The 27,774-nt window shown below is 46.3% G+C and overlaps 1 protein-coding gene across 2 annotated transcripts in view; it reads right to left on the reverse strand.

Annotated features, from left to right (window-relative positions):
- The window catches only part of LOC126260838 (peptidoglycan-recognition protein SC1a/b-like), a 137,641-nt gene that overhangs the window by 25,829 nt on the left and 84,038 nt on the right, over nucleotides 1-27,774 (reverse strand). For both annotated transcript variants that reach the window (XM_049958238.1, XM_049958237.1), the window contains exon 2: nucleotides 2,132-2,242. In XM_049958238.1, coding sequence (XP_049814195.1) covers nucleotides 2,132-2,242 — 111 coding nt within the window. The remainder of the gene's footprint in view (nucleotides 1-2,131; nucleotides 2,243-27,774) is intronic.

A 27,774-nucleotide genomic window follows, 5' to 3' on the forward strand; every position in this document is an offset into this window, starting at 1 on the left:
CTCATGTCAACTCCCTGAGCGAAGCCAGGTACTAATCATACAATAAAGAGTCTTCCTGTCATATATTTGCAATACTTTACATTTGTTTGTGTTGAGAGTCAATTATCATTCCCTGCACTGATAGAGATGTTATAATTCCTATCTAGTTAAGAAATGAATCATGACTCTAATCGGATTATACAGTACAGCTTCATATTTCAGAAATATCTGGGCTTACGTACTAAACTCACAATAGCATTTTGGCCTCCATTTTTATCTGTTGAACTCCCTGTGTGTTACACTTTTCAAGTTCATATTAAAGAACGTGACTGAATCAAACATAAACTCAGGAGGTATGTGGTAGAAACACCACTAGGGGAACCGTGTCGGGCGTGGACTCTCTTATTCTGTTTCAAGCAAAGTACAGGGTGACAATTATTGAACTACATGAAATAAAATCGTCATAACGGTTTGCGTAAGGACGCTCTACTGTACAGTTGGTGAAGGGGCATGATGGTTTAGCGATGTGTTCGTCAATAAGCAAAATTGGCGCATTTGGAGGACTGAGAATCCGCATTTCGCGATAGAGAAGTCTCTTCAGCCTCAACGGCTGACTGTCTGGTATGCAATGTCCAGACAGGGAACAATTGGTCCGATATTCCTTCATAGCATGGTAACTACCGAACGCTACGTGAAGGTTTTGGAAGATGATTTCATCCCCATTATCAAAAGTGACCTTGATTTCGACAATATGTGGTTCATGCAAAACGGAGCTCGACCCCATCGAAGCCAGAGTGTTTAATGCCCTGGAGGAGAAGTCTGAGGACCGCCTTCTACCTCTGGAGTATTCAGAGGCCACTCGTGTGGGCCTCGACTGGCCACCATATTCTCCAGATCTAAACACATGCGACTCCTTTTCGTGGGGCTATATTAAAGACATGGTGTACAGTAACAACGCCAAAACCATTGCTGAGCTGAAAACAGCCATTCTGGAGGTCATCGACAGCATCGATGTCCCGACTCTTCAGCAGGTCGTGCAGAACTTCGCTATTCGTCTGCACCACATCATCGCCAATGACGACAGGCGTATCGAACTTGTCATAACCTAAATCCGAAAATCTTTAGTGACATGAAACTTTCTGGCAGATTAAAACTGTGTGCCGGACCGTGACTCGAACTCGGGAAGCTGTGAGAAGGGGGCGTAGTCGTACCTGGGTAGCTCAGGTGGTAGAACATTTGCCCACGATAGGCAAACGTCCCGAGTTCGAGTCTCTGTCCGCCACACAGTCTGAATCTGCCAAGAAGTTTCATATCAGTGCACACTCCGCTGCAGAGCGAAAATTTCATCCGGTCGGTTGGTTGGGGGAAGGAGACCAGACAGCGTGGTCATCGGTCTCATCGGATTAGGGAAGGATTGGGAAGGAAGTCGGCCGTGCCCTTTCAGAGGAACCATCCCGGCATTTGCATGGAGTGATTTAGGGAAATCACGGAAAACCTAAATCAGGATGGCCGGACGCGGGATTGAACCGTCGTCCTCCCGAATTCGAGTCCAGTGTCTAACCACTGCGCCACCCCGCTCGGTATTTCATCCGGGAGCTTTAGTGACGTTTATATATTGAACAAAGTGTGTGCACGCCATAGTTTGTAGCTAATTTACGATTTTTTTTTCATGTAGTTCAGTAATTGGCATGGAAATGGAAATGAGCGTTTGGCGTCATTGGCCGGGAGGCCGCTTACGGGGCAGGTCCGGCCGCCTTGGTGCAGGTATTATTACATTCGACACCACATTAGGCGACCTGCGCGCCAGATGGGGATGAAATGATGATGAAGACAACACAACACCCAGTCCCTGAGCGGGGAAACTCTCCGAGCCAGTCGGGAATCGAGCCCGGGCCCGTAGGACGGCAATCCGTCACGCTGACCACTCAGCTATCGGGGCGGACCGTATGTGGCATGAATTAAATGCACTGAAATGAAATGTATCGATCGTTGGGTATGGCATCAGTGAAGATACAGTGATGTGCAATGTAATGAATGGAGTTCAAGTATCAGACACCTTTGGATCCAAAGAGGAACGTTATGTCATTAGTGCAGAGTGAACTAAAAACTCGAAGTATTTTAACTTACCATTCTGTCTGTCTTAGGAACTTACCTGGAGAGAAGTCTGCGAAGTACAACACTCCTGCCAGGATGACCAGGATGATGATGACGGAGGCAGCCAGCATCACCGCCGCCACCCACACAGGTCGTCGACGTCGAATTCCTGCATAAGATCATCAAAAAAAGTGATCAGTTCTTTTCTGCTAACTGCACTGGCATACTATTCTCTGTAGTAGCTGGTCCTAACGTATAGGTATGTTTTCAGTATAAAAGGTGCTGATCCGTTGATATATCTGCTGATATCCATTGTAGTCTATTTGTATTACACACAATCGATAATAATAATTTTTTTTACTAGTCTATATATTACCCGTCCGCTTCTAATGGTCTCGCGGTAGCGTTCTCGCTTCCCGAGCACGGGGTCCCAGGTTCGATTCCCGGCGGGGTCAGGGATTTTCCCTGCCTCGAAATGACTGAGGGCAAACAATGTCGGCCTGTCCTTCCAAACAAACGAATGAACTCACCCACTGCTTTGGGCGAAAATTGGCCACCGTGGATCGGCCACTGCATCCTGTGCGGACTCTACCATACTGCCAAACATATGTGTCACTTCGGATCAGAAGAGTACTTTTCTATCTAGGTTGCTAAAGAGTGCTGGTCTTGTAAGGTGAAGGCGGTGCTCCTCATCTGCAGCATCTGATCGGCTGTGGACCTTTGGTACAGAGCCAAATCCAGGGTCTAAACCAGAGGCTTAGACGTTTAAGAGACAGCATTGTTGCGAATTCCTGGATTGATTCGTCGTGCCGAAACGTGTTGGGTTCTGCTAAACAAATGAGTCCACTGCACACGGAATGCAGTCGAGTAGACTCAGAGATTTTAAAGTATTATCCCCCACGTTCTGCAAAACTGGTCGGATCACCGTTGCAAAACCAGACAGAAAGTTCAAAAAATGGTTCAAATGGCTCTGAGCACTATGGGACTTAACAGCTGAGGTCATCAGTCCTCTAGGACTTAGAACTACTTAAACCTAACTAACTTAAGGACATCACACACATCCATGCCCGAGGAAGGATTCGAACCTGCGACCGTAGTGGTCGCGCGGTACCAGACTGAAGCGCCTAGAACCGCTCGGTCACAGCGGCCGGTGCAGACAGAAAGTATCTCAAAGAAAGCCGGCGCAGACAGAAAGTATCTCAAAGAAAGCAAAATTTCTTAGTTTGGCACCGGTTCACAGAATCTTCTAATTTAGTGTGGACTTTACTGCGAGACGCTTTAAGTGATGTCCACAGTGAAACGCTGTCCCAAAATCTAGTAGAATCTACAAAGAAGATCAAAGCGTACGTGAGGTATATTAGTGGAAAAACTCCTTACATTCATTGGGTGATACCAGAGGTAATGGAAACGAAAAGGAGAGTTATTGAACATAGTTTTTGAAAATTGTTTCACCAAAGCTGATGCAATAAATATTCCAAATCAGTCGGAAGTATTTTAAAAATGGAGTTTGGAGTATCTTAGTAGTGTGTGATGTGCTGTAACGTCATCCAAAAGAATCTACGATTTTAATTTGCATAATTAAATCCTAAAATCTGTTGTGCCTTATATTCAGCTGTAGCTCTGTAAACGGATGCAGACGTGATCAATCTGCCTTTTACCATTCCTCTATTACTGTAAGTATTTAATTTCTCACAACTGTTGTGAGTAGCGACGGGTTTGTAGTATATCCCCAGTCCCCCAGTTCATTAAAAGCGCAACCACTCCATAATTATTTGGTCTAACTGATCTAATTAAGTTGTAACAAGATCTATAATATGATGCGCATCAATTAAGCCAAATTTTGCATACCGCACAGATTGCCACAATATGTTCAGTAAGATAATTTGATAAACTAGTTGTATTGGGTGATCGCTCATTCCATATTAGTTGTATTCGCTCTGCTGGCCGTTTTCGAACAGGATTTTTTTAAGACTACTTATTGAACTAGGATTATCAAATGACATCAGCGACCAGTCGACTGAAAGCTTTGATTTGCTGCATAGCGAAGACATATGAGGGCTCTATAATTTTCTTTGAATGGCTTGCCTGATGACATTTTGCAGGTATGGATTTTGTGTAACTTACGAAGCTGGACTTCGTGACATCAGTATTACATTACTTTTTATCCTATACTCTTTAACTGCCAGCAGATTTCTATTATCACAACCGTCTACTTTGCACTTATTTCCTTTCAAATTGTGCTCTGCCGGTGGTCATATTCGTGGTAGTTAGGTGGCTGCATTTGTTATGATCGTGCTGTTATGGTCGCGTTGGCTACGTCACTGATTTATAACGGGCAACTTGTTTCTTCTGTTTGGAAAGCTACAGCGTTGGGCGGTGACCTAATCTGCGGTACAGTTCGAGGGCACAACGGAAGTGGGTTGAGGATATGGCTTTGCAGCAGTTAACATTTCCTGGAAACGTACGTCATATTGTGTCACGATTCCGTTAATAGCTCGCCGTCGATCGCATTTCTCAGCTCTCAAGAGTGTCGTACGGCTGTGCTAGCAAGTACAGAGCACACATTGTGGCTGACTACTGTGGCCGTTGGGATACGAAATATGCAAAAAAGACAGAGACTCAAACAGCACAATATAGAACAAACTGGGCCGACAAATACAGCGAATCTAGCATCTACCAATTAAACTGCATTTGCTGTCAATCTGTACACGTGGGCCCAACATGCAGGAATTTCAGGACCAAATACACGGAACATCTAAGGGCATTAAAAAGTAACAGCTCACACTCAACATTTGTAGACCCTCTAATGGCAGAGAATCACCATCCAACAAGCAAAGACAATAACTTGGAAGTTCTTAAAACTAGCAATAGCCTGTAACGAAAGTTAACAATAGAGGATAATTATCACAGGCAAAAAGCAAGAGCCCGAGGCAGGAAACGTGCTAAATGAATCAGCATTACTCTGCAATAAAAACCTATTTGTCACGATAGAAGAACTGTATGAATAACGAGCGCTACCTCCCCTTCCTTTCTCTCTCATTCACGCTCACGTTTCACGTTATCTCTCTCTCTCTCTCTCTCTCTCTCTCTCTCTCTCTCTCTCTCTCTCACACACACACACACACACACACACACACACACACACACACACATTTCTCTGACACCATATGTCATTGCCTTGTCGCAACACACGCACACTTAGACAACTTCCTGAAGATCAGTAAACATTTTGAAATTCGTGCACCACCCATCAAATAAACACGCAACGAATCAAATGAACATCAAACAGACGCAATGACACACCGTAATGTTTAATAACAAAAACTTCACGTTTTGCGATAAAAGAAAAATGCGTGTTAAGCTGTCAGAACTTCCATCATAAAGAAAACAAGGGCCTGAACACAAGTCGGGACTGTGTGCAGAATGATCGATGACAAGACGGCAGATTGTTGCAGATGTCGCAGCGCTCGTGAGTAACCATGCATTGTGATGCTAGAGGAGGCCGTGTTCCATGGGTGGACGAAGCCTTCGAATTCGTGCTTTCCTATTTCTGAGGGTCTCGCACTACCTAGCGGAGTTTATGGTGGTCTTTTTGGGTATGAATTCCAAATGCGCCACATCTTTAACATCCCAGAACACTGTGTGCATGATTTTGCCTGATGACGGGATGGTCTTAATTTTATCGTCGGTGATGCTTTGTGGCGAAACTCCACTGATATTCTCTTGTTTATAGGGTCAAAATGGTGAACAGAGCTTTCATCACCTGTCACAATGTTGTTAAGGAACCCCTGACCGTCACGCCCACAATGCAAAAGAAACTGTTGACAGATGTCCAATCTCCTCTGTTACATGTTAGGAGAGAGCATTCGAGGCACCCACCGTGAACACAGTTCTCTGTACCGCTGTTCTGAAACGATGGTCTGTACACGCTCTCATGATATGCCACACTTACGTGAGAGCTGTGTCTGTGTTATCCAACGATTTTCTCTGATGACGTCATCAATCCGATTCCGAAGAGCCTGATCGGTTGCCGTACACGGTCGTCAACTCCGGGCTCTGTCATACATTTTGAGGTTAGCACCACCGTTTCCTTCGTTACGACCACCTAAAACCCAACATCGCACACTGTCGATGTCGATACAATCATCAACGTACACAGATTTCATTCTTCAACGGACTTCAAGTGGAGGCACTTTTTCTGCACTCGATTACAGAACGCTGTCTCTCACGCAGCAACAAAGTTACGTTACGCGCCGCCATGTTGCACGCTACAATTCGAAGCCCTCTAGCGGCAACTTGCGTTAGCGAAGCGCGAAAGTCGACCGAATAATATGGATAACTTTTAATACCTCGACCGTCATTGAGAACAGAATAAAAATTTCGCAGACATTACTTTTCAGCACGCTCTCGTAGGTGAAGTATGTGTACGGGCTTGTTCCTCTTCTAGCAGAATTATACCAAAGACTGGTGGAGGACCAAACCGTTCCTAGTGATAGGTAAAAAGCGCAAGGCATTCTCATTCACGACTAGGGTCGTCGGACAGGTTCACAAAACTATAAGCCTATACCATTGACGTCAGCATGTTGTTGAGTTCTGGAAACGTTTTACTCTCGCGTATTACGGCATTTCTGGAGACCGAAAACGTTTTCTGTCGGAATCAACATGGATTGCACATATAACGATCGTTTGGAACCCAGCTAGCACTGTTCGTGCACGAGACCTAAAAGTCAGTAGGTACAGGGTGACAATTATTGAACTATATGAAAAAAAACGTAAATTAGTTACAAACTATGGCGTGCACACGCTTTATTCGACATGTAAACGTCACTACAGATATTCGGATTTAGGTTATGACATGTTCGATATGCGTGCCATTATTGGTGATGATGTGGCACAGACGAATAGCGAAATTCTGCATGACCCGCTGAAGTGTCGGAACATCGATGCTGTCGATGATCTCCTGAATGGCTGTTTTCAGCTCAGCGATGGTTCTGAGGTTATTACTGTACACCTTGTCTTTAATACAACCCCACAAATAGGAGTCGCATGTGTTCAGATATGTCGAATATGGCGGCCAATCGAGGCCTGCGCCCGTGGTCTCTGGGTACCCCAGAGCCAGAATGCGGTCCCCAAAGTGCTCCTCCACAACATCAGACACTCTCCTGCTTCGATGGGTCGAGCTCTGTCTTTCATGAACCACATCTTGTTGAAATCAGGGTCACTTTCGATAACGGGGATGAAATCATCTTCCAGAACCTTCACCTACCGTTCGGTAATCACCGTGCCAACAAGGAATATCGCACCGATTATTCGTGATTGGACATTGCACACCACACAGTCACCCGTTGAGGATGAAGAGACTTCTCGATCGCGAAATGCGGATTCTCAGTCCCGCAAATGCGCCAGTTTTGCTTATTGACGAACCCATTCAAATGAACGTGGGCTTCGTCGCTAAACCAAACCATCAACGCGCATACTAATTCCCATCATGTCCCGCGGCCAATCGTGCAGTTTGCACGTCCTAAGGCGAACCTTTCAGAAGGTATGACGATTTTATTTCACATAGTTCAATAACTGTCACCCTGTATATGCGTTCAGGTTGATGGTATGATCTCTGACTTCCGGAAGTCATACGATACAGTTCTGCACTGTCGCCTAGTGAATAAAATACGAGTACCGCAACAAAGAGAAAGCGTCAGTCGTAAAGTAACTTCAGGCATACGCCAAAGGAGAGTTATATGGCCGTTACTTTTCACAGTATACATAAATAGTAGATAACCTGGTGGATAACGTCGGAAGTTGCATGATGCTTTTTGTGGATGGTATGGTGTCGTATAGAGAGAAGTCAAAATACAATAAAATTGTCGCGAAATGCAGGAAGACCAGCAGAGGATCGATGCTTGGTGGAGGGATAGCAATCGAATCTCAACGTAAACAAATGCAATATGTTTCGCATAATTAAGTTGAAGGACCCATTATTGTACGAATTCGCGACTGCAGAACGATCACCGTAAGCAGCGTGTGCTTACAGAGCGATATAACTGGAACTACCACATAATACCAATCGCAGTTGACGCGGCCCTGCCGGCCGCTGTGGCCGAGCGGTGCTATGCGCTTCAGTACAGAACCACGCGGCTGGTACGGTCGCAGATTGGAATCCTGCCTCGGGCATGGATGTGTGTGGTGTCCTTAGGTTAGTTTGGTTTAACTAGTTCTAAATCTACGGGACTGATGACCTCAGATGTTAAGTCCCATAGTGCTTAGAGCCATTGGAACCATTTTTTGAGGCGGCCCTGTTCGCGGAGCGCCCTTGACTCGGTGGCACTTGAATAATTCGGTGGCATTGCACGACCTCAGACACAGCACAGCAAGCACGTGTTGACCGCGACTTCACCCGCCGCTATCGCACGTCTTGTCCGTCCTGAGCTCTACTGACATGCCGTCGGCCAGTCCAAGGTCTGATGACATATCAGTCACGTGACATGACGGCCTAGTCCATTCGTTGCAGTGACGGCAGCATTCTCTCTCCACACAGGCGCTGCCTCTTATTAAACTGCTTCTGAGTGTCTTTACGCGAACATTTCGAGTAGGAACAAACGTAAAAAAAAAAAAAAAAAAATTCAAATGGCTCTGAGCACTATGGGACTTAACTTCTGAGGTCATCAGCCCCCTAGAACTTAGAACTACTTAAACCTAACTAACCTAAGGACATCACACACATCCATGCCCGAGGCAGGATTCGAACCTGCGACCGTAGCGGTCGCGCGGTTCCAGACTGTAGCGCCTAGAACCGCTCGGCCACTCCGGCCGGCAATACACGTAAAATGACGTGTGAAAGTTATAAGTCGGGTGCCAACAAAGGACAGATTATATTATTTTACCCAAGACAGTGGCGAAGTGCGAACATTTCAATGCAGTTGAAATAGCTTAAAAGCAGGAAGCTTTGGACTTGATGTCCCGACGATTATGATACCTACGATACGGATCAATGTCTCGCAGGGATTATGACGAGAAATTAAACCGTAAACAAGGCTGTCAAAGGAATTATACAGTCTTCTGCCTAATGTTATTTAGGAGAAGTACAACCATGGGCAGACAGAGGTTTGCACTCCACTTGTCCCAGATAAGGACAGATGACCATAACGCTGCCACCCGCACGAGACGCCACATTGACACCGTATAATTAGTCTTGGTAATGGGCTCAATTCGGCGACGAAGAGACTCCACAAATTTCTTCTGGTGTTCGCGATACAGCTGAAACAACGCACTCATGATTACATCCTGTAGAGCTACCAGTCTGCGGGGATGTTGATTGTTTCACCCATTGTTTCAAAAACTGTCACAGATGAAATCTAATCGGGGTTTCAGCAGAGTCGTAGCGCCATGTTGTCGCATCGTTTCGACGTGTTTACTTTCTCGTCATCTTCAGTGGAAGTGTCGGTGTCATATATAGTCCAATCCTTCATAGCCGTTGGGCTGCAGACTCCCCTGCAGAAGGCCCAAAGGTTGAGCCAAACGCGTGCCTCCGGAAGAGATGTCACAATCGGTGGTGGGGTAACCCAGGGCGGGGTTGAAGGGGTCAGGATGTCGACTCCTGGTGATGCCCGTCTATTCCACCTGCTGCCTCCATTGCTTTCACACCAGTGAATTCATGACGTATTTTTGCTAACGGTCCATCCAATGCGGTTCAAATGGTTCAAATGGCTCTGAGGTCATCAGTCTCCTAGAACGTAGAACTACTTAAACCTAACTAACCTAAGGACATCACACACATCCATGCCCGAGGCAGGATTCGAAGCTGCGATCGTAGCGATCGCGCGGTTCCAGACTGAAGCGCCTAGAACCGCTCGGACACCACCGCCGGCCCATCCATGCGGATCTCACAAGGGGGAGACCTCAGACGCGGCCAACCAATCCACCTCACTCTTGGCAGGCCGCTTATGTAGAACCTAAAATGAAAGAGACTTAACTATTTTGGCTCAACACCCGCCCGTTTGTGAGAAAACCACTCCTAAATTTCATGATGCGCAATCGACTCGAAATTAAGATCGATAGATAGATGAAATACGGGGAAAGGGGTGCCAACTGCAAACGCGCCCATTTCATATTTCTCAAGTGTATAGATTACGAATGAAACAATTTTTCAGTATTATTTAATTATTTTTTCCGTGCTGAAGTAATATAGTTTTTATTTGCTACAGACTGGTGGTGTATGGACCGATAAAGACAATGTCCCTTTTTTTTGCACCAGTTTGGAACGTAACCATGACTTATTTACACTACTTGCCATTAAAATTGCTACACCAAGAAGAAATGCAGATGATAAACGGGTATTCATTGGACAAATATATTATACTAGAACTGACGTGTGATTACATTTTCACGCAATTTGGGTGCATAGATCCTGAGAAATCAGTACCCAGAACATTCACCTCTGGCCGTAATAACGGTCTTGATACGCCTGGGCAATGAGTCAAACAGAGCTTGGATGGCGTGTACAGGTACAGCTGCCCATGCAGCTTCAACTCGATACCACAGTTCATCAAGAGTAGTGACTGGCGTATTGCGACGAGCCAGTTGCTCGGCCATCATTGACCCGACGTTTTCAATTGGTGAGAGATCTGGAGAAGGTGCTGGACGGGGCAGCAGTCGAACATTTTCTGTATCCAGAAAGGCCCGTACAGAACCTGCAACATGCGGTCGTGCATTATCCTGCTGAAATGTAGGGTTTCGCAAGGATCGAATGAAGCGTAGAGTCACACATCTGAAATGTAACGTCCACTGTTCAAAGTGCCGTCAATGCGAACAAGAGGTGACCGAGACGTTTAACCAATGGTACCCCATACCATCACGCCGGGTGATACGCCAGTATGGCGATGACGAACACACTCTTCCAATGTGCGTTCACCACGATGTCGCCAAACACGGATGCGACCATCATGATGCTGTAAACAGAACATGGATTCATCCGAAAAAATGACGTTTTGCCATTCGTGCACCCAGGTTCGTCGCTGAGTACACCATCGCAGGCGCTCCTGTCTGTGATGCAACGTCAAGGGTAACCGCAGCCATGGTCTCCGAGATGATAGTCCATGCAGCTGTAAACGTCGTCGAACTGTTCGTGCAGATGGTTGTTGTCTTGCAAACGTCGCCATCTGTTGACTCAGGGATCAACACCTGGCTGCACGATCCGTTACAGCCATTCGGATAAGATGCCTGTCCTTGACTGCTAGTGACACGAGACCGTTGGGATCCAGCACGGCGTTCCGTATTACCCTCCTGAACCCACCGATTCCATATTCTGCTAACAGTCATTGGATCTCGACCAACACGAGCAGAAATGTCGCGATACGATAAACCGCAATCGCGATAGGCTACAATCCGACCTTTAGCAAAGTGGGAAACGTGATGGTAAGACATCACAACAACGCCGGCCGGTGTGGCGGTGCGGTTCTAGGCGCATAAGTGTGGAGCCGCGTGACCGTTTCGGTCGCAGGTTCGAATCCTGCCTCGGGCATGGATGTGTGTGATGTCCTTAGGTTAGTTAGGTTTAATTAGTTCTAAGTTCTAAGCGACTGATGACCTCAGAAGTTAAGTCTCTTAGTGCTCAGAGCCATTTGAACCATCACAACAACGTTTCACCAGGCAACGCCGGTCAACTGCTATTTGTGTATGAGAAATCGGTTGGAAACTTTCCTCATGTCAGCACGTTGTAGGTGTCGCCACCGGCACCAACATTGTGTGAATGCTCTGAAAAGCTAATCATTTGCATATCGCAGCATCTTCTTCCTGTCGGTTAAATTTCGTGTCTGTAGCACGTCATCTTCGTAGTGTAGCAATTTTAATGGCCAGTAATGTAGTTTCATTAACCAAAAAGGTCTTTCACATACAGTACATATGTTGATCGAAATATGGTACATCCTTTTCAGCTTCAGTATGGAGACGTGGAATCTCTATCTCAGGAAAGCAATTAGATGCCCTGAACAGTTCAACTTAAAGGATTTGTCTTTAAAACGAGAATTGCGCTGCAGATATCAGTCAGTTCGATGTGCACTACACAGAGGCGCTTTCAGCTGAAACGGCAAACGGTCTCGAAAACAAAGGTGATATGTTCAGTGTCTTCAAAACATTTAGGAAAGTATCCTTTTAAATCTACAATGAATTCTTCAAACCTCTCGTTTCCTTCAAAGCCAGTGAGTTTAGGGAACTGGATTGAGTTTTTTGTCCAAATCCATCCCTTCTACAACGCGAGCTACTTTTTAAATGCATTTCCGTCAAATCAGATTTAAGATGTTTCTCACGTTGCAACGACTTATTATGCGCAATGTGCAGTCAAGTCCACTTAAAAATGCCAATTCTACAGTCCATTCCGAATGTACTAATTTTCGTCCCTGTATTCCTTTTTCGTTCATAAACTCAGCAATAACGGGTTTTAAATCGAAAATCATCTCATGCATGCCCCTTGACTTAACAAGCGCACTTTGCAGTAATATGTAAAGTCTCGATACTCTTCCTTCATTTCCATGGAAAACCCTTGCAACGTACAGTGGAATACGACCTGGGTCTTCAGAAATTTTACTGCTCGTATCACCAATTCCTTCAAGTGCTCCAAGCCTGGAAGTTTTAAGCAAAGTGCTTCTTTCTGTACAGAACGATTAATCCCGTCTGACGCTCGTTGTAATTTTTTGCCCTTTCCCTGTATACTACACTACTGGCCATTAAAATAGTTACACCACGGAAATGACGTGCTACAGACGCAAAATTTAACCGGCAGGAAGAAGATGCTGTGATATGCAAATGATTAGCTTTTCAGAGCATTCACACAAGGTTGGCGCCGGTGGCGACACCTACAACGTGCTGACATGAGGAAAGTTTCCAACCGATTTCTCATACACAAACAGCAGTTGACCGGCGTTGCCTGGTGAAAAGGTGTTGTGATGCCTCGTGTAAGGAGGAGAAACGCGTACCATCATGTTTCCGACTTTGATAAAGGTCGGATTGTAGCCTATCGCGATTGCGGTTTATCGTATCGCGACATGGCTGCTCGCGTTGGTCGAGATCCAATGACTGTTAGCAGAATATGGAATCGGTGGGTTCAGGAGGGTAATACGAAACGCCGTGCTGGATCACAACGGCCTCGTATCACTAGCAGTCGAGATGACAGGCATCTTATCAGAATGGCTGTAACGGATCGTGCAGCCACGTCTCGATCCCTGAGTCAACAGATGGGGACGTTTGCAAGACAACAACCAACTGTACGAACAGTTCGACGACGTTAGCAGCAGCATGGACAATCAGCTCGGAGACCATGGCTGCGCTTACCCTTGACGCTGCATCACAGACAGGAGCGCCAGCGATGGTGTACTCAACGACGAACCTGGGTGCACGAATGGCAAAACGTCATTTTTTCGGATGAATCCAGGTTCTGATTACAGCATCATGATGGTCGCATCCGTGTTTGGCGACATCGCGGTGAACGCACATTGGAAGCGTGTACTCATCATCGCCATACTGGCGTATCACCCGGCGTGATGGTATGGGGTGCATTTGTTACACGTCTAGGTCACCTCTTGTTCGCATTGACGGCACTTTGAACAGTGTACGTTACATTTCAGATGTGTTACGACCGGTGGCTCTACCCTTCATTCTATGCCTACGAAACCCTACATTTCAGCAGGATAATGCACGACCGCATGTTGCAGGTCCTGTACGGACTTTTCTGGATACAGAAAATGTTCGACTGCTGCCCTGTCCAGCACATTCTCCAGATCTCCCACCAATTGTAAACGTCTGGTCAATGGTGGCCGAGCAACTGGCTCATCACAATACGCCAGTCACTACTCTTGATGAACTGTGGTATCGTGTTGAAGCTGCATGGGCAGTTGTACCTGTACAGTCGTTTGCGTATCCATACGGTAGATTGTAATGAGTAATTTTATACTCACATCGCAATTTGATTTGCAAACATGGCTACATGTTGAACAATTGTAAGGGCCGTTTTTTTATTGTTTTTATACACAGATGTGGGTTAGCAATTCCTGCCCATCACTTTTTACACATTACATATATTCAAGCAACACTCTACCACTGTGCCGACGTCTAGCTTCGAAGGTCACGTGCCCATTTCAGTCGTAGCTGCCGATGTCGTGGTGTTAACAGTGGCACATGCATGGGTCATCTGTTGCGGAGGCTCGTCGTTAGGAGTGTTCGATTCACAGTGTGTTCAGACACACTTGTTGTGGTGTGCGTACTGTAAGACCTTCAGTACACACACCATCAGATTATTTGACTTGTCGCTCTAACGAAGTACGTGAGTGTCAGCAATATGTCTCGTGGTCTTATCGTGGCGTGTTTATCTTATGCCGTTAGGTCAGACGATAGAAATGCCACTTGCACGCTTAGAGTAGCAGATCGACGGTGACCAACTTTAAAAAGAACTTGATTAATTTTCACACACATTTATTAAAATTATAACAGCCATAAAATTTACTTAACTTGGTTCAGGATGCTATTTACAATTGACACTCTGAAGTACCTTTGGTACTGGTATGTTAATCTTATTCTCACATATATTTGTGATACTTGACAAAAGTGTCTATACATTTATCTTCATGGCTATGTACAGGAGTATAGTAATCTTATTAGGCGCAGACTGAAACTTGTCTATAGACTGGTGCAGACAAATGTAGAACTCGTACAGACTGGTACAGACTAATGCAGACTGGTGCAGACAAATGCAGACTGACTAATCGGAAGTCGATACACTCGTTATAATACCTCGCGCGTTCATGTATCACTGCGCGAGTGTGATCCATTAGGAGAAAAGGTTCTACGTCAGCAGCAATCTCATTGACTGCGTTACATATTAATACGCGGATCGGCGGAAGCAGAATTTGGTCCTTCTCTATGGCAGCGCCATCTCATAATGCGGAGGCGGACGAGCGCTGCACCTGCGCTGTTGTGCTTAGCGGGGCGCGCTCTAGTGGGAAAGTTGTGTACGCGCTGGCTACGCGGAACTATGTACACAACACTTGTACTCTGCCCAGCAGTAAAGTTTGATGTAAGTTCCACCACAGTTCGCCACTTGTCCTGTTTTACCAGTCTGCCCAGTTTATGACGCCTGATATTTATAATGAGCAGTGGCCGCCCAACTTCATGACGTGTGGACGTGGTTTCACCTTGGTTTGTCCGCAGCTCGTGGTCTAGTGGCTAGCGTTGCTCCCTCTGGATCATGAGGTCCCGGGTTCGATTCCCGGCCGGGTTGGGGATTTTCTCTGCCTGGGGACTGGGTGTTCGTGTTGTCCTCATCATTTCATCATCATCATTTGTGACAGTGTCTAGATTGGACTGTGTAAAAATTGGGAATTGGTACGGGCGCTGATGACCGCACAGTTGAGCACCCCACAAACCAAACAGCACCATCATCATCATCATCATCATCACCCCCTTGGTTTCGCCACGTGTTGAAGACACTCACAACAGCACTCCTCGAACACCCGACAAGTCGTGCCGTTTCCGGAGTGTTTGTGCCGAGCCTCCGGGCCATCACAATCCTCCCTCAGTCAATCAGATTTATCGCGCGCCTTTCCAGTTCTACGCATGGGCAGCACGCTCACTGATACTACACGCACCGTGCGTGTTTGGACTCGCATTCGGGAGGACGACGGTTCAATCCCGTCTCCAGCCATCCTGATTTAGGTTTTCCGTGGTTTCCCTAAATCGTTTCAGGCAAATGCCCGGATGGTTCCTTTGAAAGGGCACGGCCGATTTCCTTCCCAACCCGAGCTTGCGCTCCGTCTCTAATGACCTCGTTGTCGACGGGACGTTAAACACTACCCACCACCACCACCGTGCGTGTTTCTGGCTGGCAGCCATTCCTCGCCAGGTGACGCTGCTATCGCCTGGACCAGTTTATATCGATTGTGGGTCCGTGGTCATGATGTTCTGGCTGATCAGTGTATTAGCTTCGCATGTTTATGTGACATGTATCATCCGTCTAGTTGTTCGAAAGAAATAGAGTCATACGACAGAAATAGAGGTCATAAAACATGTGAGCATGTGAGTGCTATTCTGTCATTCTGCGCAACGGGTTAATCTGAGATGTTCCCTTTACCCTGTGGCTCCTGCAAGATGCAATTTCAACCCCCTCACTACTACAGAAGTCAGACAGACGCTACTAACGTCCTAAATAGAAATGCCTGAAAAACTTTCAGCAATAAATATCTTCTGGAGTCGTCCGCTGCAAGGAAATGACACAAAAATTCACAAAACTTCTCACGTAACTAGTGGGTTACTTGGGCACTGGAGTATGGCTAGTTAGTGTAAGAATAACATGAAACTAACGAAAATTATTATTTATTTATTTTTTTTGCAAAAATTCTGAGAAATCACAATGGCACTTTTAGTTATAAACTTAACACGTTATTTCCGGGTTCTATTCGGAATGTGAAGTTACCTCTTAAGGATAGGATTCGCTAATGAAATTTCTATACAAAGTTTAAGATTGTTATTGACTTGGCAGAATGGCTGAGAGCCGCGCCTACTCAACTTGGATAATTATCCGTTAGTATGTGCTAGGTACGGTCGAGGCTGTCGCGTGTGAAATGCAGTGAATTGTACTATTGTGGAGGAAGTATGGGGCTCGCAAGAGCTGTAGCGCACAATACCGTAAGCTGCGATGACTGCTGTCTGCGCCGCTCGCTGCTGACAAATAAGATAACTCTCGTTCTATCTGGATTGACCTTCGCCAATCAAACTCTCCCTACGCCTTGATGAAGTCAAGGACTCCTATTCGCCCCTAGTCTAACTATTGGTGTGGTACACCGGTCAGATAACCGGTCCACCGCGATGCCACTCAAAATTCGCCCGCAGGCGTTTAACTATAGCTCTGTCTGTTCACACCGCACAATAATTGTGGCGGCCAACACAGTGAACAACGCTTAATCACAAGGACTCAATATAGAGTCGCAGCCCGCATCTCGTGGTCGTGCGGTAGCGTTCTCGCTTCCCACGCCCGGGTTCCCGGGTTCGATTCCCGGCGGGGTCAGGGATTTTCTCTGCCTCGTGATGGCTGGGTGTTGTGTGCTGTCCTTAGGTTAGTTAGGTTTAAGTAGTTCTAAGTTCTAGGGGACTGATGACCATAGATGTTAAGTCCCATAGTGCTCAGAGCCATTTGAACCATAGAGTCGCACTCCAATTCGCTCTCGACAGAGGTGCTCTCTCAGTGAAGTACTGAGGAGAGACTTGTTCCTCGCTCTTTGAGTACACGTACGAGCGCGCACACTCTCGTTACGTGTTCTCGCTCCAAGAGCAACAACAGAATGGACCCTCTCCATGCCAGACGTGAAGGTGTATATCTTGCAGTCTCTTCCATTACTCCTTCAGCTCAAGGCGTCAGGACTATCGTCTGCCAATCAGCATTGCTGTTCTAAAACAGGAGAATGACATTTCGTTTGAGGCGACCAATCCGGAAATCTGTAGTATCAATGTTTGGCGTTTGCTGTCTCCCTGTGAAAATCTCTGAAATTGCGTGCAATGTGTAAAGAATGTGTAGGCTGTCCGCTCCCACACAATGTAGCTGAATTTGCTTTTAAGCCGAACACGGGGTCGTCCTTTCACTCGGGCAAACGCTGTCTGCTCTACGGGCGGTCACCGGCCGACGTAGATGGGTTGGGACCGGCCTCCTGGCATGCGGTTGCCTCTCTGGAACTAAAACCTCCTGTGACCGTCGTGTCTGGAATGTATGTGTGTACGCCAGCCTCGAGTATTCAACCACGGTGCGCACTTGCGATTTATTAGTTATTTGCATATCGTTTACATGAAGTCATACAACATTGACTTTATCTTAACGAGTTTGGGTACGAATGAAGAGTCTTGATGTGCGGAATATGATTGTGAGGGCGGAATATGTAAGCAATGAAGGTCAGGAGACCACGACGTCTTACAAACAGTGAGTGAAAAAACCATTCTAAAACGACCAGGATAAAATTTTTAATTCTACACTAATCCAAGACATTAGAGACCTTTTTTGGCTAGCTTGTTATAATTCCTTATTGATTTACTTACGTCACTAATCCTCCCATTCCTACTAATTCAGAAACGGAAAAAAATTCAAAAGAAAAACCTGGATTCACTTGGAAATCGAACACAGGTGCTCCGTTTCCCAACCAAACGCCTTGGTCGCTAAGCCATCGGCGCTTTCGTTGCATAACGTTTACCTTATGGCTACAGAAACGGTAGTCAGAAAAGTTTCTTTCATCGATTTCCTATGTATGACGATGAAAAATCGATTCAGTCAATTCTGAGCCGACTGTTGTCGTGAACTTGAGGAGTGGTATTCTAAAAGACGGTAAGGGGCGGGGCGGGGGGGGGGGGGAGGGTGTTGAGCTGAAATATCTTATGTTCATGGTAAACAGATCCATCACAGTTATAAATTCTTTATTGACTTAAGTCTTGCACGACAGAAAATTTATAAAATATTTTAGTCTTCCATTTTAGGTTGTACGCAAGCCACCCGCAAAATGTGAGCCAGATCGGTTGACCGTGTCTAAGGCCTTCCCTTTTTCAGATGGAAACCACTATCCCGGTTGACTAGATCGTCGTGTGCTTTTGTTTACATTGTCTCTTTTATGACCGAATTCCAGAATCCGATGGCGTGACTCACACATTCGTCTGTTTAAAACTTGTCGGTCTGGCCGAGGCCAAAGCTCCTCGTAAGTTCTGAACAGTGTCACGAGATGCTTGTTGCGCCTCGCCGATGTACTACATGCCACACTCGCTACTGATACCAGGTGCCCGGAACCATAGCTGGTCTTTGAGACAAGCGTAATTTTAATTTTAACCGTTAAGCAGAGAAAGGTTTGTGTGTCCCGCTTTTCTGTTATCCTGACAGCATGACAGTGGGCGGTCCTGCATACGTAAGGAACGCCAAGCGCTTTGTTTTTCCTTGTGGATTTTTTCTTATTTGTGTCTCCGAATAGCCGTTCTTGCGAAAGGTTTAGCTCGATAGGCAGTCTTTCCTTGTCGCATATGGCCTTCGCTCTTTGTACCAGGGTCGTGAGCACAGATTTGCTATGCGTTAGATGGTGGCGGCTTAAGGCATCCATATCGCCTTCTTTCTACAGAAGAAATGTCCCAACGTGCCACCAGGGTTCCTATAGGTCCGAATGTCTAGGAACAGTAATTATCCGTTTTCTTATACTTCCACAGTGAAGCTGACGTTGTCAAGTATGAAGCTGAGGTTGCACAAGAATTAGTATAGGTTTTCTTCACTATGCGGCCACAAATGTGACGTCCATATCGGGCACTCGGCATCGGAGCCTGCGGTCCAGCGGCTATAAATGAAATAACTGTATATGAAGCTAACATTTCACCTGAAGATGATGACTACGAAACTCGTCGAAACGTCGCGACAACGCGACGCCAGGGCTCGGCTTATACCCGAGAATATCTCAACAATGTAATTCGAGGAAACCTGAATTCCCATACAGTACCAGTCATTTTCTATAGGATGATGATCGGGTGATTTAGTGAGTTTAGTCGGGGTGCCATTACGTGCTGGGTGTTCATCAAATCAAGAAAGAATTTACATCTATATAATGCTTCGCAAGCCCCTTAATGGTTTGTGGCGTAGGGTACTTCTGGTATCACTAACCGATCCCCCCTACCCTGCTCCACTCGCGGATGGCGCGTGGGAAGAATGATTATCGGTAAGCCCCTGTATTGGCTCTAATTTTTCGAATTTTCTCGTCGTGGTCATTACGCGCGATATACGTGGCAGGAAGTAATATGTTGTCCAGCTCTCCCCGGAAAGCGCTCTCTCGAAATTTTAATAGCAAAGCCTCTCCGTGACACACAACTACTCTCTTGTAAAGTCTGCCAATGTCGTTTGTTGAGCAACTCGGAAATGTTCTAAACGATCCCCTGACGAAACTCGTCGCTCTTCGTTGGCTCTCCTCTATCTCTTCTATCAGCTCTACCTGTTAACGCTCACTTATTGACGAATAATACTCAAGACTCGGTCGAACAAGCGCCTTATAAGCCAATTCCTTCGTTGATTAGTTACATTTCCCTAAGATTGTTCCTATGAGTCTGTCTGTAATCTACTTTTCCTGCTATTTGCTTTATGTGGTCATTCCACTTAAGGCCACTCTGGATATTTACCTCTATACATTTTACAGTAGATACCGTTTCAAGCAGTTTCTCATCAACAGTGTAGTTGTACAGTAGTGGATTCTTTTCCTATGTATGTGCAATATGTTACCATTATTTCCGGTCAGCATCAACTGCCAACCGAGCGAGGTGGCGCAGTGGTTAGCACACTGGACTCGCATTCGGGAGGACGACGGTTCAATCCCGTCTCCGGCCATCCTGATTTAGGTTTTCCGTGATTTCCCTAAATCGTTTCAGTCAAATGCCGGGATGGTTCCTTTGAAAGGGCACGGCCGATTTCCTTCCCAATCCTTCCCTAACCCGAGCTTGCGCTCCGTCTCTAATGACCTCGTTGTCGACGAGACGTTAAACACTAACCACCACCAGCATCAACTGCCAGAGTGTGCACCATTCATCAGTCGTCTGCAGGTCATTTTGCAATTTTCCAATCCCAAAGAAAGCAGGTGCCGGCCTCGGTGGCCGTGCGGTTCTAGGCGCTCCAGTCCGGAGCCGCGCTGCTGCTACGGTCGCAGGTTCGAATCCTGCCTCGGGCATGGGTGTTTGTGCTGTCCTTAGGTTAGTTAGGTTTAAGTAGATCTAAGTTCTAGGGGACTGATGACCACAGCAGTTGAGTCCCATAGTGCTCAGAGCCATTTGAGCCATTTTTTGAAAGCAGGTGTTGACAGATGTGAAAATTACCGAACTATCAGTTTAATAAGCCACGGCTGCAAAATACTAACACGAATTCTTTACAGACGAATGGAAAAACTTATAGAAGCCGACCTCGAGGAAGATCAGTTTGGATTCCGTAGCAATGTTGGAACACGTGAGGCAATACTGACCCTACGACTTATCTTAGAAAATTGATTAAGGAAAGGCAAAGCTGCGTTTCTAGCATTTGTAGACTTTTGACAATGTTGACTGGAATGCTCTCTTTCATATTCTGAAGGTGGCAGAGGTAAAATTCAGGGAGTGAAAGGCTATTTACAATTTGTACAGAAACCAGGTGGCAGTTATAGGAGTCGAGGGGCATGAAAGGGAAGGAGTGGTTGGGAAGGGAGTGAGACAGGGTTGTAGCGTATCCCCCATGTTATTCAATCTGTATATTGAGCAAGTAGTAAAGGAAACAAAAGAAAAATTCGGAGTAGGCATTAAAATCCATGGAGAAGAAATAAAAACTTTGAGGTTCGCCGATGACATTGTAATTCTGTCAGAGACAGCAAAGGACCTGGAAGAGCAGCTGAACGTAATGGACAATGTCTCGGAAGGAGGATATAAGGTGAAAATCAACAAAAGCAAAACGAGGATAATGGAATGTATTCGAATCAAATCGGGTGATGCTGCGGGAATTACACTCCTGGAAATTGAAATAAGAACACCGTGAATTCATTGTCCAAGGAAGGGGAAACTTTATTGACACATTCCTGGGGTCAGATACATCACATGATCACACTGACAGAACCACAGGCACATAGACACAGGCAACGGAGCATGCACAATGTCGGCACTAGTACAGTGTATATCCACCTTTCGCAGCAATGCAGGCTGCTATTCTCCCATGGAGACGATCGTAGAGATGCTGGATGTAGTCCTGTGGAACGGCTTGCCATGCCATTTCCACCTGGCGCCTCAGTTGGACCAGCGTTCGTGCCGGACGTGCAGACCGCGTGAGACGACGCTTCATCCAGTCCCAAACATGCTCAATGGGAGACAGATCCGGAGATCTTGCTGGCCAGGGTAATTGACTTACACCTTCTAGAGCACGTTGGGTGGCACGGGATACATGCGGACGTGCATTGTCCTGTTGGAACAGCAAGTTCCCTTGCCGGTCTAGGAATGGTAGAACGATGGGTTCGATGACGGTTTGGATGTACCGTGCACTATTCAGTGTCCCCTCGACGATCACCAGTGGTGTACCGTCAGTGTAGGAGATCGCTCCCCACACCATGATGCCGGGTGTTGGCCCTGTGTGCCTCGGTCGTATGCAGTCCTGATTGTGGCGCTCACCTGCACGGCGCCAAACACGCATACGACCATCATTGGCACCAAGGCAGAAGCGACTCTCATCGCTGAAGACGACACGTCTCCATTCGTCCCTCCATTCACGCCTGTCGCGACACCACTGGAGGCGGGCTGCACGATGTTGGGGCGTGAGCGGAAGACGGCCTGACGGTGTGCGGGACCGTAGCCCAGCTTCATGGAGACGGTTGCGAATGGTCCTCGCCGATACCCCAGGAGCAACAGTGTCCCTAATTTGCTGGGAAGTGGCGGTGCGGTCCCCTACGGCACTGCGTAGGATCCTACGGTCTTGGCGTGCATCCGTGCGTCGCTGCGGTCCGGTCCCAGGTCGACGGGCACGTGCACCTTCCGCCGACCACTGGCGACAACATCGATGTACTGTGGAGACCTCACGCCCCACGTGTTGAGCAATTCGGCGGTACGTCCACCCGGCCTCCCGTATGCCCACTATACGCCCTCGCTCAAAGTCCGTCAACTGCACATACGGTTCACGTCCACGCTGTCGCGGCATGCTACCAGTGTTAAAGACTGCGATGGAGCTCCGTATGCCACGGCAAACTGGCTGACACTGACGGCGGCGGTGCACAAATGCTGCGCAGCTAGCGCCATTCGACGGCCAACACCGCGGTTCCTGGTGTGTCCGCTGTGCCGTGCGTGTGATCATTGCTTTTACAGCCCTCTCGCAGTGTCCGGAGCAAGTATGGTGGGTCTGACACACCGGTGTCAATGTGTTCTTTTTTCCATTTCCAGGAGTGTAGATTAGGAAATGAGACGCTTAAAGTAGTAAAGAAGTTTTGCTATTTGGGGAGCAAAATAACTGATGATGGTCGAAGTAGAGAGGATATAACATGCAGACTGACAATGGCAAGGAAATCGTTTCTGAAGAAGAGAAATTTGTTAACATATAGATTTAAGTGCCAGGAAGTCGTTTCTGAAAGTATTTGTATGGAGTGTAGCCATGTATGGAAGTGAAACGTGGACGATAAATAGTTTAGACAAGAAGAGAAAAGAAGTTTTCGAAATGTGGTGCTACAGAAGAATGCTGAAGATTAGATGGGTAGATCACATAGCGAATGAGGAGGTATTGAATAGAATTGGAGATAAGGGAAATTTGTGGCACAACTTGACTAGAAGAAGGGATCCGTTGGTAGGGCATGTTCTGAGGCATCAAGGAATCAGCAATTTAGTACTGGAGGGCAGCGTGGAGATTAAAAATCGTAGAGGGAGACCAAGAGATGAATACACTAAACAGATTCAGAAGGATGTAGGTTGCAGTAGGTACTGGGAGGTTCAAAAATGGCTCTGAGCACTACGGGACTCAACTGCTGAGGTCATTAGTCCCCTAGAACTTAGAACTAGTTAAACCTAACTAACCTAAGGACATCACACATATCCATGCCCGAGGCAGGATTCGAACCTGCGACCGTAGCGGTCTCGCGGTTCCAGACTGCAGCGCCAGAACCGCGCGGCCACTTCGGCCGGCAGGTACTGGGAGATGAAGAATCTTGCACAGGATAGAGTAGCATGGAGAGATGCATCAAACCAGTCTCTGGACTGAAGACCACAACAACAACAACTGTCTCCTGACGTTGCTACTTTGTTGTACACAACCGCATCATTTGCGAACGGTCTTAAAAAGCAACCGACGGTTTGTACTAGATCATTTACATACATTGTAAACAGTAATGGTCCTAGCAGATTTCCTTGGGGTACTAGGGAAAAACGAACCGTGCAAACACGGTTTGTCACCTTGGAAGTTTAGAATGTGCACAGAAGATGTAAACGAAAGAAGAAGAAGAAGAAGAAGAAGAAGAAAGAGCTACACTTGGTCAGCGAGAATGTTAAAACATCCTGGTTGATGTTTACGGTAATGTGAGTGGGCTCGAGTGATGGTACGAAGAACCACCTATGGGCTGAACTACACCTATGGGTTGAAGTACATGCCCCCCCCCCCCCCCCCAACACACACATACCACATTGTTGGCTGAAGGTTGAACGATTCATTCGGACATCGGCGCACTCCACGAGTTGTATCATTTGAAAAGAGGCAAAAATAACAGCCGTCTTACCACGCTACACGCCTTGCAGCCCTCCAGTTTCTCTGTTTGGATCATCGGAGACGTGCAGCTTTTGTGAGGTACCCGACTCCCAACTTTCGTGTCGCTCGAGAACTGGTTGAGATGACGTGCGACTACTGCCAGCAGCAATACCTGTCGGCTTTGAAGCCGACTGTCACCGACAAGGTGTGTCACTCGTCTCTGGTCCCTGACGAGTGGGATTTTTTACGAGCACTGTTCTTACGCCGTGTTACTCGACTGCGAGTGGTAAAACATCGAAGAGTTCGCGTTGATAACCCATGAAATCACGCAACTTCATTCTCGGTGTGTTCGTTACCACGTCCAAAAATGACTGCTTCTTTCTGCTCTTCTGTCACGTCTGCACGTAGACCCATATTACCCACTGCCATGACATTCGTCAGGGGTGGAGGGTGACATGTCCGTCCGGTACCACTTCTACACCAACTATGGCGCTCAGAAGATGCCGGTCTTCTCTTTTAAGGAAATTACGAGTATTTTGTGTAACGAGCTTATGCCTGCAGCTAAATAAGTAGGAAAGTGATCAAATAACAATCTGTACACTTAAAATCCTACGAAACGAAGATACGTTGCTGCGCTAAAATTAAAATATACTGCCTTTCATAATTATTTTGTTCATATGTGGGTCCACAACCTCCAAGAATTTTGTGAAAGAAAACAGTCCGTAGTATGCTGTATAGTTATCCTTTATTTTCTGTGCGATTTGCCGATTTTGACTCTAAGTCATTTTCCAGTACCTACAAAAATACATGAACATTGACGAGTATTACACTAAAATATATACACTACGAAATATATGAACCACATACAGGCAGTCTTATTTGTTTATTCCTAAGCAGTATGCTATATGCCCTGCGTGTTGCAGCATACACTCGAAAAAAAATGTTCTATATATTTATGTATACGTGGAATAATACAACTGAAGTGCAAGCAGATCGAAAACATCGTGCTGGAAGCAAATAACCACTTCATCTCGTGTGTAAACCACAAGTCTTCCACATTCACACTATTGCAGAAATCAGCTGTTCTAATTGCTAGCAAAGAATACTTTCAAGGATAAGATAGGGGCCGGCAGTGGTGGCCGAGCGGTTCTAGGCGCTACAGTCTGGAACCGCGCGACAGCTACGGTCGCAGGTTCGAATCCTGCCTCTGACATTGATGTGTGTGATGTCCTTAGGTTAGTTAGGTTTAAGTAGTTCTAAGTTCTAGGGGACTGATGACCTTAGAAGTTAAGTCCCATAGTGCTCAGAGCCATTTGAACCATTTTGTACGTAGATTTCCGCCTACCTGTGACGAATGTGCAGAAACGTGTTAGACGGCAATGGTGTATGGAACGACGTCACTGAGGACGGGAGTGGCGTCAGATAGTGTTTTAGGACGAATCGAGGTTCTGTTTGTTTGAAAATGATTGTCGCATTTTGGTTCGCCGCAGACAGGGGGAGCGGCATGACAGTGACTGCATTCGCACAGGACATACAGCGTTAGCTCAAGGCCTTATAGTGTGTCTTGTGGTGTGCTACTGAGTGCAATCACAAATCGCGGTGTGAGTGGAGGGTAATGTGACCTACATGAGTGACATCCCGCAACCCGTAGTCATACCCTTTCTGCACAACACCCCAGATGCCATTTATCAACAAGACAATGCACGACCACATGTTGCTGCACGAGCCCGTGCCTTTGTGCTGTTACAGGAAGTCAGCCTTTTGCCCTGGCATGCCAGATCATCAGATTTGTCGCCAATCGAAAATGTGTGGGATACGGTGAAACAACGGCCGCAATGCTGTGACTCGATGCCAACCATCAGAGATGAACTTTGGAACCAGGTGAATACAACATGGATGGCTATACCACAGGAAGCCATTCGCGCCTTATACGCACGGAACACATTATCAGGGCCCATGCGAGCACCCTGTGGCTATTAGGCAACATAACACATGCTTACCTGTGAGACTGAAATGCTAATCATTTCTGCAAACATACTAATGTACATGTCCTGTGAATATGAACGTCCTATCTCTAGTCGCACAAGGTGTTCTGTTTATTTCTGAACATGAACGTATAATTTATTAAACTTATTCTGAAACGCTTTCCTTGCGAACTGTACCTAACAGAATACATTAAATTTTTCACTGACGCCGGCCGGAGTGGCCGAGCGGTTCTAGGCGCTACAGTCTGGTACCGCGCGACCGCTACGGTCGCAGGTTCGAATCCTGCCTCGGGCATGGATGTGTGTGATGTCCTTAGGTTAGTTAGGTTTAAGTAGTTCTAAGTTCTAGCGGAGTGATGACCTCAGAAGTTAAGTCCCATAGTGCTCAGAGCCATTTGAACCATTTTTTTTTTTCACTGACGCAAATGGGTTGCATACATCTTTCCATTGTACCAATACAATTCGTTTCACGTTCATTAGTATTTATTACTTTTTTATTTATGAATCTTACAGTTCAACTGCAAGTACTGGCACAGTTATTCAATGTATCTATAGAGTTGTTGTCAATAACAGCACTACTAATGGCCGAAACTCTTGTTATGAATTTTAAGAAGGAGAATTAGGTCATATGAAATGACAAGGAACTTGAGTATTACTGTATGATAGATTTGCTCTGAATATTTAAATTAAAATGACGTCTTAACATTATAGTAGGTACGTACTGTATGTCATTCTGTATAAAAGTTAAAAACTTTAATAATGGGTGCAATTATTTCATAAATAGAATCGGCCGGCCGCGGTGGTCTCGCGGTTCTAGGCGCGCAGTCCGGAACCGTGCGACTGCTACGGTCGCAGGTTCGAATCCTGCCTCGGGCATGGCTGTGTGTGATGTCCTTAGGTTAGTTAGGTTTAAGTAGTTCTAAGTTCTAGGGGACTGATGACCACAGCAGTTGAGTCCCATAGTGCTCAGAGCCATTTGAACCATAAATAGAATCGTTAGATGCTGCCCATTGGATCGCGGCTATTGCTATGAATTTCCCATCAATTCTACCCTTATAGCACAAGCTTCAAAATGGTAATCATTGCAACATCGAAGGGTGTATATTGTATTACTTCTTAATATAAAATAATTCGGCTTCCACTTCACTTCTCCGAGTAGTTCGTTGTCGCTGGAACCAACAAACTGCAGAGTCGTTTTCTTAACTTTAAACTGAAGAAAAAAGCTCTTATGAACAAGTGTCCGGAAATGCATCGTTGTCACGGTAGATGGCGCTGAGCAATGTACGTAGGTTTGCCGACCGAGGTGGCCGAGCGGTTCTAGGCGCCACAGTCTGGAACCGCGCGACCGCTACGGTCGCAGGTTCGAATCCTGCCTTGGGCAGGATGTGTGTGATGTCCTTAGGTTAGTTAGGTTTAAGTAGTTCTAAGTTCTAGAGGAATGATGACCTCAGATGTTAAGTCCCATAGTGCTCAAAGCCATTTGAACCATTTTGTAAGTAGGTTTTTGTG

This window comes from Schistocerca nitens, chromosome 5, assembly GCF_023898315.1.
Source record: "Schistocerca nitens isolate TAMUIC-IGC-003100 chromosome 5, iqSchNite1.1, whole genome shotgun sequence".
Lineage (NCBI taxonomy): Eukaryota > Metazoa > Arthropoda > Insecta > Orthoptera > Acrididae > Schistocerca > Schistocerca nitens.